This window comes from Phlebotomus papatasi, chromosome 1, assembly GCF_024763615.1.
Source record: "Phlebotomus papatasi isolate M1 chromosome 1, Ppap_2.1, whole genome shotgun sequence".
In the NCBI taxonomy this organism is placed as follows: domain Eukaryota; kingdom Metazoa; phylum Arthropoda; class Insecta; order Diptera; family Psychodidae; genus Phlebotomus; species Phlebotomus papatasi.
Window position 1 is genome coordinate 25,682,900 of NC_077222.1, and position 13,176 is coordinate 25,696,075.

The 13,176-nt window shown below is 34.4% G+C and overlaps 1 protein-coding gene across 1 annotated transcript in view; it reads right to left on the bottom strand.

The window, feature by feature from the left end:
* The window catches only part of LOC129798321 (ankycorbin), an 89,540-nt gene that overhangs the window by 18,176 nt on the left and 58,188 nt on the right, over positions 1-13,176 (bottom strand). Inside the window, exons 5-7 of the mRNA XM_055841428.1 lie at positions 5,951-6,737; positions 2,077-2,795; positions 1,606-2,018 (exon numbers count right to left, since the gene is read on the bottom strand). Of these exons, the coding sequence (XP_055697403.1) occupies positions 1,606-2,018; positions 2,077-2,795; positions 5,951-6,737 (1,919 nt within the window). The remainder of the gene's footprint in view (positions 1-1,605; positions 2,019-2,076; positions 2,796-5,950; positions 6,738-13,176) is intronic.

The following is a 13,176-nucleotide window of genomic DNA, read 5'->3' on the forward strand; positions in this document are numbered from 1 at the left end:
ACCATAATTTAATTTAGAAATAGTATTGTTTTCTCTATCTAAATTATTACGCTAAAGCTCAGCTTCCTTCACTTCCTTCATAAAACTATGAAAAAATCGTATATCACTGTAGCCCTACCTCCCGTTATCCTAAGGAAAAGTAAATTAATGAAAAGGTGTAACGGCGTTATCACACTTGGACATTAAAATTTTAATGCGATTCACATTAATTGTCGCTTGTGAGCGTCCAAATATGTTATTTGTGTCTTTGAGTCACTTAATATTTGGGGTTTTTCTATTTATTGATAAAGAAATGGACTTGGCCTGCAAAAATAAGTTTAAATTTACCTAAAGCATCAATATATTTTTTTGCGGGAAAACTCTACTTTTTTATCAACAAAAAGATCAAATTTTGAATATAAAATTATTCTAATACACAAATTACACATTTGGACTCTCAAAAGCGACAATTAATGTGAATCATATTAAAATTTTAATGTGCAAGTGTGATAGCATAGTAATATTGCTTGCATTTTATTAGATACACTAAGTAAATTTCAATATTTTTGTGATACTATTTACAAGTCTTCCCTACCTAATAGGTTTCCCTCCGACCCTATTGAAGGAAAAAGAAAAAAACAAACTAAAAGTGTCACTATATCAACATATACAATTTATTTTCACTGTATCACCATATAACGCGCCGTCATTTAGCAGATGATTTGTTTCTGTTAAAAATCCAGAGTTATTTTTTTAATTGATTTTAAAAATCATTTTTAAAAATTATTTTGTTTAAAAATGACGTGTTAAATTGCTAAAATATGTAATAAACATAAGAGAAGAGTAAATATTTTTCGATGTAATCTGTATAATATTCAATGACCACTTCAGCTAATTTTCATTTTTATGGTAAATTAGTAGTCATCGTAACGTCGGCTTTTCGACAGTTAATTTATTTTTATGTCGATTGCTGTCTTGTAAGTAAAATTTAAGTCATACTGCTCGCGTTGTAATAAGGACGTTCAAACGTCGTCTTCATGACCAAGTGTCGTTATTGTGGTCCTGTTGTGCCACTTGGGGTGTTTAGTCTACTCCAATTTATTTATGGATGGATAACAATGATAAATGCAAATTTTAAGTTAATAATGAGATTGATTTAAAATATCGGGTGACTATATCGAAATTTGCTTTTTAGGCGGTTTAAATCATCAATGGGATTGAACTTTTCAACATCTTTCTTCTGCGCTTTTTGCAATGTGTTTTGGTGAATTTTAGTCCAATATTGTATTGTTCTTGGTATCCACAGAGTTTTCCAAGTTCCCTTTATTCAAACTGACATCGTCAAGGGACTTCAACCAAGCAATTTTTCACAGTGGAGAAGCTTAAGAAATTTTCCCAAAGATTTCCTCAACTGATACCAAATGGAAAGCATTTCCATTGAGGGTTATCCGCCCTTATATTCATCTATCCCAAGAATTTTGAGTGTGCGAATGATTCCAATAAAACTTACCATGGAGAAAAGGTGGTTAACAATCGATAGGCACCCTTTTTTTTGGACTATCCCCCTAGATCAAGGGCTTTAAGCATTGAACATGTGGTATTTGGAGCACATAAATGGGGATTTACCTGCGAATGTTCCTCTGGATGCTGGCCGTAACTGTCGTCATGTTGACGGCATTCTGATCCCCCAGTTTCCTTCCCTCTGGCCGGAATTTTCCACTGCCGTCGAGGGTGGTAAACGCGGCTTCTTTTCGGGTCACGCCACGTGGAGTGGGAATTTTGGTTCTGCCCACTCGTGGACTGGGCTCAAAACCAGAATCTTGATCTCGCGCCTGTTGCTGCTTCCGGGCTGCACTTTCATCATCCGATTTGTCCAGGGTGGAATCTTTGCTGTTCTTCAGTCTCTTCTTCAGCTTCTTCCGTCGTCCATTGTCCATCTTTGATGCACTATCATCCCTCACCGTAGCACCTTTGATTTGTTCCTCATCTGAGGTATAGGGATAGCCCGCTCCTGCCTGCAGGGCAGCTTCGTCGAGTACCTTAATAATGCCTAAGAAATTAGATACTACAAAAATTTCATTATCAAGTTTAACTGACCTTAAAGCTCGACGGTCTAATTAGGTCAGCTTTGGAATCGGTTTTTTGGAGCACCGTGAAACTCCCACGAACCCCTTTATCCTCATCCTTAGACGATGCCACGTCAATCACGGCGAAACTTCTTGTTTCATCACCCTTGCTCTCGGCCTGTTGATCTCCAGCTTTATTCACGTCCGCCTCCGTTTGAGTCTTTGGCTCTTCGGTGGGTACATCCTTTTTTCCCTGTTCCGTGGAAATCTCCCCCATGTCATTTCCCATTTGACGTTCATCTTCCGCCTTGTCAGTTCTATCGAGCGTGAAAGTGATGTCACTTTGAGCATCTTCATCATCTGCGTTCCGCTCTTTGACATCCAACAGCACATTTTCCTCCTGACCGCCATCCTTTGTGTGAATCTCAGCTTGTGTTGTTATTTGTTGCCTGGCGCCAGCACTCTCCGCCACTTCCGTCTTCACCATGCTCATCTCTCCCTCTTCACCCTGACCCTTATCTTGTCTTGTGGCACCCTCCGGCTCACCTCCCATCCGCCTCTCCTCCTCACTGGGCTCCTCATGAACCTCAGCCGTGGCCTCAAGTTGTTTCATAGATTGCTCCTTGGCCTTCTGGCGCCGCTGAGCTGAAGTCACCCGTGCAGATTGAGGACGTTTCTTTTCAGTATCGGATGCCGCTGTTCCTGGTCGACTCCCCGGCTTTTCCTTCATCCCATCAGCTTCTGCCTTTGCTAAAAGCGCCCCAGAAAAAAAAAAAAGATTTTTATCCTAGCGACAAAGACTTATTGTCAACCGCAGGAAGGAAAAAGGCGTCAGGGATTTTTCGCTTGTTAAATCCCAAACACTTCTAGCACATCAAGAAGTACTGACTCGTGAAGTATGACTCAGGGACACTATCTCATTAATTTACACACTTACTCAATGTGGTAATCCTTGATAAAAGATCAAAAGATTATAACTGAAGTTTTCTTCTTCGGCACAAAGAAAGGGTATAAGTTATACATCGTCATTTTCTTGACTTTATGTTGTTAATTGATAGATTCTTACAAAGCGCATTTCTTATTTAAAATATCAAAGAATTGTGGATTTGCAAAAGAATTTCCCTAATTGCAGGATACTCAGGAGGTTTAAAGGTTTACATTTTCAATTAAATTTGTACACTGAGATAAAAACGATGGTGCGATTAACTTTTTTTCATCATAACTTAAACACTTTTTAGGTGTAAAAATATATCAACATTTTTTATTGTTAATTTTACACCTTTTTAAGGGTAAAATTAACAAGAAAAAGGGTAACTTTAACCCCCAATACACCTAAAAAGGCTAATATTTACACCGATTTCGGATAAGTACTGCAAGGTAAAATCAACATTTCCGGAATGTTATTTTAACTTTTTCGGATTTCTCTCAGTGTACCTCAAAACAGGGTCGTGTAATAAATAAATATTTAAATAAATATATTTTTGTTTTTACAATTAATATTTAAAGATTTTAATTCTTAAAAACACAAATTTTGTAAATCTCAAATGGTTTTTTTTAAATATGTTATTAAATTTCTTTTAAATATTCTCACCGGAAAAATCAGATTTAGTCTTTTATTTATATTTTTAAATTTCTAAAATTAATTTTTTAATAAAAAAAATTAAAGTTCTCCCTTGAGCAAAATCATATTTTCCCGAATAGGCTTTTTATAAAATAAAATCTAAAATCCGATATGTACGGATTCAAACTTGTGAGAGCATAATAATTTAAGATGTCACTTTCCGTTTTTATGTTAACCCTATAGTGTGAGAATCCCTCATCAGAAGTAAATTTATTGTTAAATTTGAAAAAACAGAATAAAAGTAAGACTCACTCTGTAATAATTTAATTCAAGTTTTAGAAATATACGTATAAAAATACGAAAAACGCGTAAAAATGACAAATATCGATTGAAAACGTTTTTTCAAAATTTAAGCCTAATCAGGCTGAAAAAGTACTTTAGTTAAGCTCAAACTTCGAAAACTCATTTTTTCATATGTTTCTTAATAAATCTAAGCCATAACATAAAAGATTTTAATAAATAGTCTGATTCTAATACCTCCCATTTTCAAAGAGGAACTATTGATTTATTGAGAACATAAAAAAATAGAACCATCCGGAGCTCAAATCGGCTAAAGCTACCACATTATCCCCTATATCTAAAGCTTGATAAAACTTCTACTAAGTTACGTTCTACGTATAAGTGTTACTCGTCAAATCGTCTGGTTAACCCCATATTATTGCTCAAAAATAATACAAATTTTACTCATCAAACTGCAGAGATAGAGCGGTATAATCCCTCGATTTTTCCACTCTCTAAAATTGCCACTTTCTATCCTTCGAAGACCACTTTTCTTAACATATCTTCACGTTTCAGACGATTTCTGTAAAATTATAACATTCTGTTTGCCCCCAGTCCCTCTGTCCATCCGGCCGTTAGCACACAGAGCCCAAACGATTAGAAATAGAGATTTGGGACCTTCGAGATATCTCCCATAAGTCGACCCTTCTGGGATTATTACCATGTTTTCTTTGGGATTGCTCTAAAATTCCTCGTGCATTTTTTTATTTTTGGATATATTTTAGAGATTACCAGGGCGGACATTTTGTTCTTATACGAAAATACCGTGGAATCACTTTTAAAAATGGTTTTCCAGGGTCAAGGGCGAGGTCAAGGGTTTGAAAGGTCCTTGAGAGCAGATTTCTCAACCGAATGTTATCATGATTGAGTTCGTTGGAAAAGTCTTGGAATTTCTGATAGTCTGATTCGGTTCCAATTTGTTCTAAACTGGTAATGAAATGGTTCATGACCAGTAATTTATTTTTATCCAAAAATCAATTCAATTACTCCTTTTGGGCGATGTCTTGAGTGATTTGAATCGGTTTAAATCAGTTGTGAATCGGTCAATGGTATATTGTGAAAATGGATTTGAGGTATAGCGTCTAAGTCACGTAGTGTTTTTAAAATTTTTAAATACAATTTTAGAATAGAGGAGACAGGGATAGAATTTGCCACGGACAGTGTTAGACAGCGGGGTATTATAGTTTTCTTTAGAAAGAAAATTGAGCTAATTACTGTTTACTCAAAGTAATTCACTATCTCTCTATTCACTGAAATATTTATCAGTCGGGTTCGGACATGTTAAAAAGAAATTTATTTTCTGGCTAATTCTGCATCGGTCTCCCCTATAGAGTTTAATGTACTTTATAGAGTTGAAATTAAATAATTCTTTAATAAAAAAAAAACATGCTGCTTTTTAATCTTCTGGATCCACGGTAACCACTCAAAGGAACTCAGCTCAGCACGGTTAACCAAGAAATATTTCAGGAAAACCTCACTGGTAAAAATAAAAGGGTCAAATTGACCCTTTTCAACAATGGATCATATTTGATCCTTTGAGTTCACTTGAATCTTTTGAAATTTTCTCCAATCATATTTCTTTCATCTGACCGAACACCAAAGATGACTTTTTCATTGTTTTTACTCGCTTATTCGGGAGTTAAATAAGTGTCAAAACAGTGACCCTTTCAAAGGATCATCAGTGCCTCTTTAATTTTTACCAGTGCTTAGTTGTAATACGCATTCTGAATTATTTAATTTAACCCTGGCTCTTATGTACTTTTTTAAAAAACTATTCAGAGTAGAAAATAAAGAACCTCAGCTGAATTAATAGAGTAGGCTCTCTAAATAAAGATTACGGTGATTTTTTATAGTTATCTGGTGTATGTCTTGGCTTAATATTTCCTCGTTTATTTGGGGCATGTTTTTTAACTTTAAATTTCTTAATTAGTGGAACCGGTCGAACCAGATTTAGTAAAGAGATTTTTGTGTCAGTACGATTTACATTAATGAATTTGGCACTTACATTCAGCTTGATCGGCAATTTCTGCCTCCTTGACAGCAGCTTCTGTATCTTTTTGCCCATCTGCATCATCTGGAACATCACTGGATGCCTTTTTGAGCATCTTGGGTGATTTGTGCTTCTTGTCATGTTGCTTGGTGGGTGATTTGTTCCGTATGGATACGTTGTACTTCTTGCAGTGTCTCCGTGACCGACGCTTCTTGTACCCATGGAAGCTCTCATCACTCGACCCACTCCCATCTGAATCACTGTCTTCCGAGGTGGAATATGACTTCTCTCTGGACTTCCTTCGTCGTCGAATTTCTAGATTACTTTTTGACCTTCCCATATCTTCATCCTTCTCTGCCACTCTAAACGTGTCACTGCAGCTGCTGGTGCGCCTCTTGTACCTCTGCCTCTTGTGGTGGGAACACTCAGGGCTACTTCGACGCTTCTTCACCCCCTTGCTGGTACTCTCCCTCTGGCCTGACTCATCAGATTCTGACTGTTTCACGTACACCACGTAATGCTTGGAGTGTTTATCCTGGATATTCTCCTTGGACGGAACAGAATTATCTGCAGATGGCACCTTGTCAGTGAATTTCAATGGTGTCACGAGCTGTTGATCATTCAGGGCATTCACTTTTCTCCCGGATAAGTGCAATTTGCTGGCTGGCAATCCACCGTGCAGCTGTAAGAATTTTGCCGTAGAGCGATATCCCTTCTGCAAGGCACAATCTAACGGTGTCATGACGACATTCCGTGAAGTGCGATAAATACTATTAACATCCGCTCCGAAATCCAACAGCATCTGCAAAGCATTGCACAATAGTCCTGATGAGTGAAAAATAGTACAATGTACCAGGGAGATAGGGAAGTCAGAGATGGAAATCATTAACCCACATTTTCTCTTTTCAAACCGACTTCTTTGCCACTCAGCTCAGCGTGTGAATACAAATTTCTGCATATTATTCAACCCCTACTGTTTATCGTGGCAATGATTGAAATTTTCAATGGGAATAATACAGTGCTTACATTTTGAAAAGAGAGGGAGGTTCACAGATGCAAATTTTGTGATAAGTACCAGGGGAACAGAATTTGGTAGAATGCTCGTGCTCTTGACTTTGTAGAGGAAAATATAAACAGGTTTTTAGACAATTATGATTGACTTTGAAAAGATTTATTACAAGAATTTTGGTTGTAAATTCTTATCGAGGTTTGGGAACTTATCACAAGTATACTTCTTTTCTTCAAGATCTGGGTTCTCTTACAATATAGATTATCAATATAGTTCTTACTTACAATAATTCATTAGTCAAACCGCTTTTGAATGATACTATCAAGAAAATAAGAACATTGTTGGAAGTATTAAAAATATTTAGAATTTTCAGTAATATTGAAGAGGTGCTGAGCAGCATCTCAGGGGCACTATTTAACCTTATTTATATCAAATATCCACTTCAAATTCGTGAATCTGCTAAGCATTTAGGGTAAGGGCTCATAATTTGGTCCAGTCTGCTTATAAGCATCGATGTTCCAAGTTTGAAGTGCGATATTTTCGATACTAATTGACTTTTTTTTGTCACTCTCTTTTTAGAAGGATTGTTTAGAAACTTGGCAAGGGTTTATTGTCTTTGTTTGCACTAAAATTAGTCTTAATACGTTTAAAAGTGAATTGATATGTAGAGGTGAATTTTACTCTTATTTTGGACAACTTGGTTATTAATTTGGACAACTTGGCTGTAAATTTGGACAGCTAATCCGCCTCAATAGGATGCCCATTGTTCTTCATTTCATGAACCAATCTTACCAAGTCCTCTTCCTGTTCATGTAAGGGAAACGTAGAATGTCACAAGAAGCCCGGAAACTTTCCATATCATTCATTAAAGTGAGTTGACTTCGGTGCTCCAAGTACGTGCGGATTCGCTCATTCCCTGGCCTTTCCGGGAGCCTTTCAAGGCATTTCTCGCTACATCTCTATCATAGAGATGATGCTCGTTTATTTCTCCAGGCTTTTGTCCAACCTAGTCATCACAAAAGCTAAAACTTCACGAAATTTCGTGAGAAAAACACCTGTCCAAAATAAGAATCATCACCTCACTGGTGAATGTCTTAAAAAATTTCCCATTTTTCACACGAAAAATATAATTCACAAGGCAAATCTCACTTCAGGTCAAATTTACAAATCACCACTAACGTGAATCAACACAATATTCAATGAATATTCAATAATATCACTCAAAAACAGCGAACAAACTTTGTTAGTACTTCACCAAAACTAAATAAGACTGAAGTAAGCCACGAAGTTCTGTCATATTTCTCGTAAGCAATTGCTCACACTGAATTTTCAACAAAGCAATTTTTACTCAAATCATATTCAAAATTTAACGTATTTAGTGTTAAAATCTTCCAAAAAGAACAAATATTTATATAGAATTCATTATTTATCAAATATTGGAATAAAAATCCATCATTTGAGTCAATTTATTTTTAGTGTCCAATTTTATCCTCAAAGTGTCCAAAATAAGAAACTGGACAAAATTATGAGCCTTTCCCCTAATATTAGTTTGAAATTTATGCTAAGTTTTATTATTTTTTGTTTCTGATTTATAGTAAGGTGGGGTAACTGGATCGTTTTCCTTAGAATGCTACTTAAACGCTTGTTTTTGGACTGATGAAATTCTTTTTTACTTCCTCTAAATCCAAAGAATTATTCACTGTTTCATTCAGAAACATAATATAAAAAATAATTATCATTAATATTAAAGAAAATGTATAAAATAATGATAATACTGAAATAAGTCAGCATGCACTAATTGGGTCGCCTTTTCGCTAATTCACTTTTAATTAAACCTTTGGATTTAAAATACTTTTTTAACAAGGAAAAAAAAACAATAAATGTTATCAATCAACCAGCTGCCATTAGCGAAAATATCACTGCTAGAAAATTTTTAGTGAAGAATCCAGCTGACACAAGATCGAAATGAGTCGATTATATTCACTTATTTAATGGATAAAAATATTATTTTTGCTTTTTCTCAAACTTGAATAGTTATATTATGTTACTGTAGTGACTATATTACGGGAATAAAAATAAAAATATTATTTTAAGTGGATTAGTCATAAACAATCCATATAGCGAAGCGCCCGGATTAGCACACTTGACTGTATAGGGATTATCTATCTACTAATCGAACTCATTTAAATGCAAAATCCATTCATTTTCAATTTATTTAGAACTTTGAATTTATTTGAAAAGTGAAACTGATTGATGTTAAATTCCGTAATATCGATTCCCTCAAACCCCTCAATTTAATGACTTGATGCATTCAAGAGACGTGCAAACTGATGATGTTTGCTAGATAAATTAGAATATCAAAAGAGAGAAACTGATTCATCATTAACATTGCTTCAAGAGATATTCATACACACCTTCATCAACATTTACTAGAGTTTTCTCTTTAAGTATTTCGAGAAAAACATTATCTACTCCTGAATCTAACTCCATCAGGAATTCTAACGTAAGTTCTGAGATGATTTAAAATGACCGAGATATCCAAACATCAATGAATATTTTATTAATTAATTTGATTAATAAACATCAAATAGGTGCTCACTATCAATTTCTATATTCCCAAAACATTAAGGAGTATACTACAATATCATCCAATCCACTACATTAATCTGCAATCTTCATCCGGAGTGGAAAGTTAATTTGAAAATATTTAAATGGAGATTTATTTAAAACATTAATACCTCATGGATAACAGAAATTAATTGCACTTTTTATATTCCAGACTTTATTATCACATAATGAATGCACTGAGTTTCTTTTTTGCTCGAGCTTTACAGAGACAAGAGAGTCATGTCATTGTTTAAATTAAGCAAATATTATGTCTAAATAATCGTTTGGATGTCTGAATTTAATTGTACATTCTGAGGAAAAACGGTAAGTGAAAGTAACTTGTGGTTTTCACAAGAGTAGTCTAGAATAAATAACTTGACGTTATTTTTCGCAACAATATCTTTTCCCCCTCAGAAATAAACTATTTAGGTTATTCAAAAAGAAAATTCAAAGGCATAAGATAGTAGGACTTTCTCTCTATGATACTAGGGTTCGAATCCCCTTCAACTTAATTTTTTTTCTGGAATGAAAAGTGTTTAAATTGTATGCACTAAGCTTCAGTGCCCAGATTTAGAACTGAATATTACACTTATAAGCAAGATAAACTAATACTGCATATCGGAAATTCTCCTGGCGGGAAGGCCTATGCCCTTCATAAAATGTTGTTTACGCATTATTACTCATTAATATAATTATTATTAATATTATTATTACCACTATTTTCAGTATTATTATTATTATAATAGTATTGTGGATGAGACTTTTGCGACCTATTAAGGAGTTTGTCGATGACTACAGCTGTACCGTAATGCCCAAGGAGATGATCTTGCACATCCACGATGACCAGGAAAGGGGACAACGGTCTCGACGCTTCCCAAACTTTGTGACCCTTAGGGCCTAACTAGACTCCTAAATCAAAGGAAATTTATGCAAAGGACTTCTAACCTATGATTCTAAGCCCTCAGTGTATGACAGTTTCGGATAAATCTTTACTGTAAAATTTGACTGGTTGAATATTATCGAGGATCAGCCTCAATTTGGGCCCTTAAGCGATATTCAGACTTGAGGTTTAACCCAGTTCCCGTAGATCTTAAAATCCTAAATAGAGTGCAATTTAATTGCTTTTTGAGAGCCTAATAAATTTTATTTATCTTTAATAATTCAATCCTAAATTAATTTTTCCAAAAAATCATGATTGGTAAGAAATTAGAGCAGTTAAGCCATTTGGCTAAGCCTTAGGGCCTTGATAGACATGAGGATTAGCCGAGAGACGGCTTAGCGTAATTATATTAGAAATAATGGTTAAAGTGCATTTCCACCATTTTTCATTAAGTCGTCTCTCGGATTATGTCGTAAGTGTGTCTAGGGCATTAGTCTGTCTTTAGACCAGAGACTTAGCCCAGTTCCCAAAGGTCTCAAAATCTTCAACAGCAATCAATTTTATCAATTTTTCAGAACCTAATAGATCATTTACCCTTTATAATCCAATCAAAAGTCAAAATTTTCCAAAAAATCTTGACCGATAAGAAATTAGAGAATTTAAGCCATATGGCTAAGCCTAGGTCTGAAGCCCGTATTAGGTATGAAGCCCGTATTACCAACGTGGTACCAACGATACCTGCTCTATGGGCAGTCCATTCAAGCCGCTCATTGAGGATGAGTCGGTTTGAACTCCCAACTCAGCATATGTTGTCGTTCAAAACGCCTCAATATCACTCACTGACATATCAGATGCTCGCATGAATTTTAGTCTTTGGTGCAAATGTGTTATTTTAGTGCCAGATACTCGGATCTTCCTCAGGGAATTTTGTGCATCGCCTCAGGGACTAGTTTGTAGATATTTCACGTTACATTATTATTATATTTTTGATATTATACCCAGCGCACAATAACTTTTGTTTTATTAATATGTTTTCAAAATTTTCTATGAGAGAGGCGAGATTACTAGATCTAATACATTTCATTCACTCTCATAGGAAATTTTGAAAATACCTTTACAAACAAAAGTTATTGTGCGTTGGACATTATTGTTATATTCGAAAACGGTTCAGCCCATTTTATTATTCTCAGATCACGCCCCTGGCAAGATGCCTGAAATTTGAAGCCACTTTCTCATACTTCGATTTAAATTTTTATGGGATTTTTTTTGCACTCGAGACCGTTACACTAAATAACAAAAAAATGAGAAGTTTTTCCGTATTATAAGATACCTTTCCGTATGGAGGGATAAATATACTAAATTTTTGTTTAAATAATTTTTTTCCTCGGAGCACTGTGAGCTGAGTCCGAGATCAATTTAGGAATTGGCTTCAAATAGCTCCATATAAAAAAAATTAACTTGCCACATGCTTGTCTCAGATACTTTAAATGAAATATTCAATACTTTAATCAAGATCTATTGAAAAATAATAAATTATATTATATTTTTGTAATATTTCAATTAAGTTTGTAATACAAATTTCATTGCTATTATTATTTATATTTCAAAGAGATCAATTTACTATAGTAAAAAAATATTTATATATGTATGACCAAATTAACAAGTTTTTGTAAAAAGTAAAACAGTACACGTTAGTCTTAAAACAGTTATGTGAGAGTTTTTTCATCCTAAAAAACTAAATTTATAAAATTATTTAAAGGGAATGACATCAAGTTCAAAATTTCGTGTATCTTGCAAAGTGTTTGTCATTTGAATTGTTTTTTATTGAATTAGTATTAAATTCAATTTGTATGTTTTTATAGCTCTTTTTGATTGAGATATTGTAACAATGTTAATGACAGAAAAGCAAAATTTTATATTGGAAATTTTTAATTTAATTATACGTATTAATTGCAAATGAATTTCGTGGAAAAGAATCAGAGATATAAGTGTCAACTGTTCATTAATTTAATATTTTGCTTTTGTTTATAAAAAAAATCCAACACAAATCCTTATTTGCATTTTTTTATTCGTACTTGAGTATTCTTGCATTACTTTTGTACACCCTTATTTGTGCGAACAAAAAAATCTACGCGTGAAAAATCATCCCTTGCTGACAGCATTATTCCGCAATAAATTGCGTTTCTTTTTATACCGCAGTCCTGAAGGGTTCTGCCAGTAAAAAATTCATTAAATAAAACTCCAAGACAGGAAAGTTGAGTGTTTAAATAAAACCCCAAATGAAAAAAAGGAACTCTCGGTGAAATTGTCACGGTCGTCATTTGTAGAGGCATAAAATGAATTTAAACGGCAAAAGTTGTGAAAAAGAGCACAGAACGAAGTTGTTGAAATTGGTGAATGATTTCCCGAAGGATGAAATAAATGTTGAAAGTTTGGGTTGAATGGTCTCAACCTCCTTTTCTTCCTTGTCAGTAGAATATTTCACTTGCAAGTGTGAGATGCTAAAGGATTTCTTTACCATTTGATTGATGTTGCAATGTCACCCTGAATTATTGTAATAAATTTCACTGTGAAAAATCACTCAGCGGTTTTTATGTAATATTACGAAGGAATTTAAATGAAAAAAAAATCTTACATGATATTGCAAATGTTGTAATTCTCAAGCATCTTCCCGGGAATAGAGCTATTCATTTTATTACATGCCCTCGAAAATGGGAAAATTAGCTTGCAGATTGTGAAATAAGC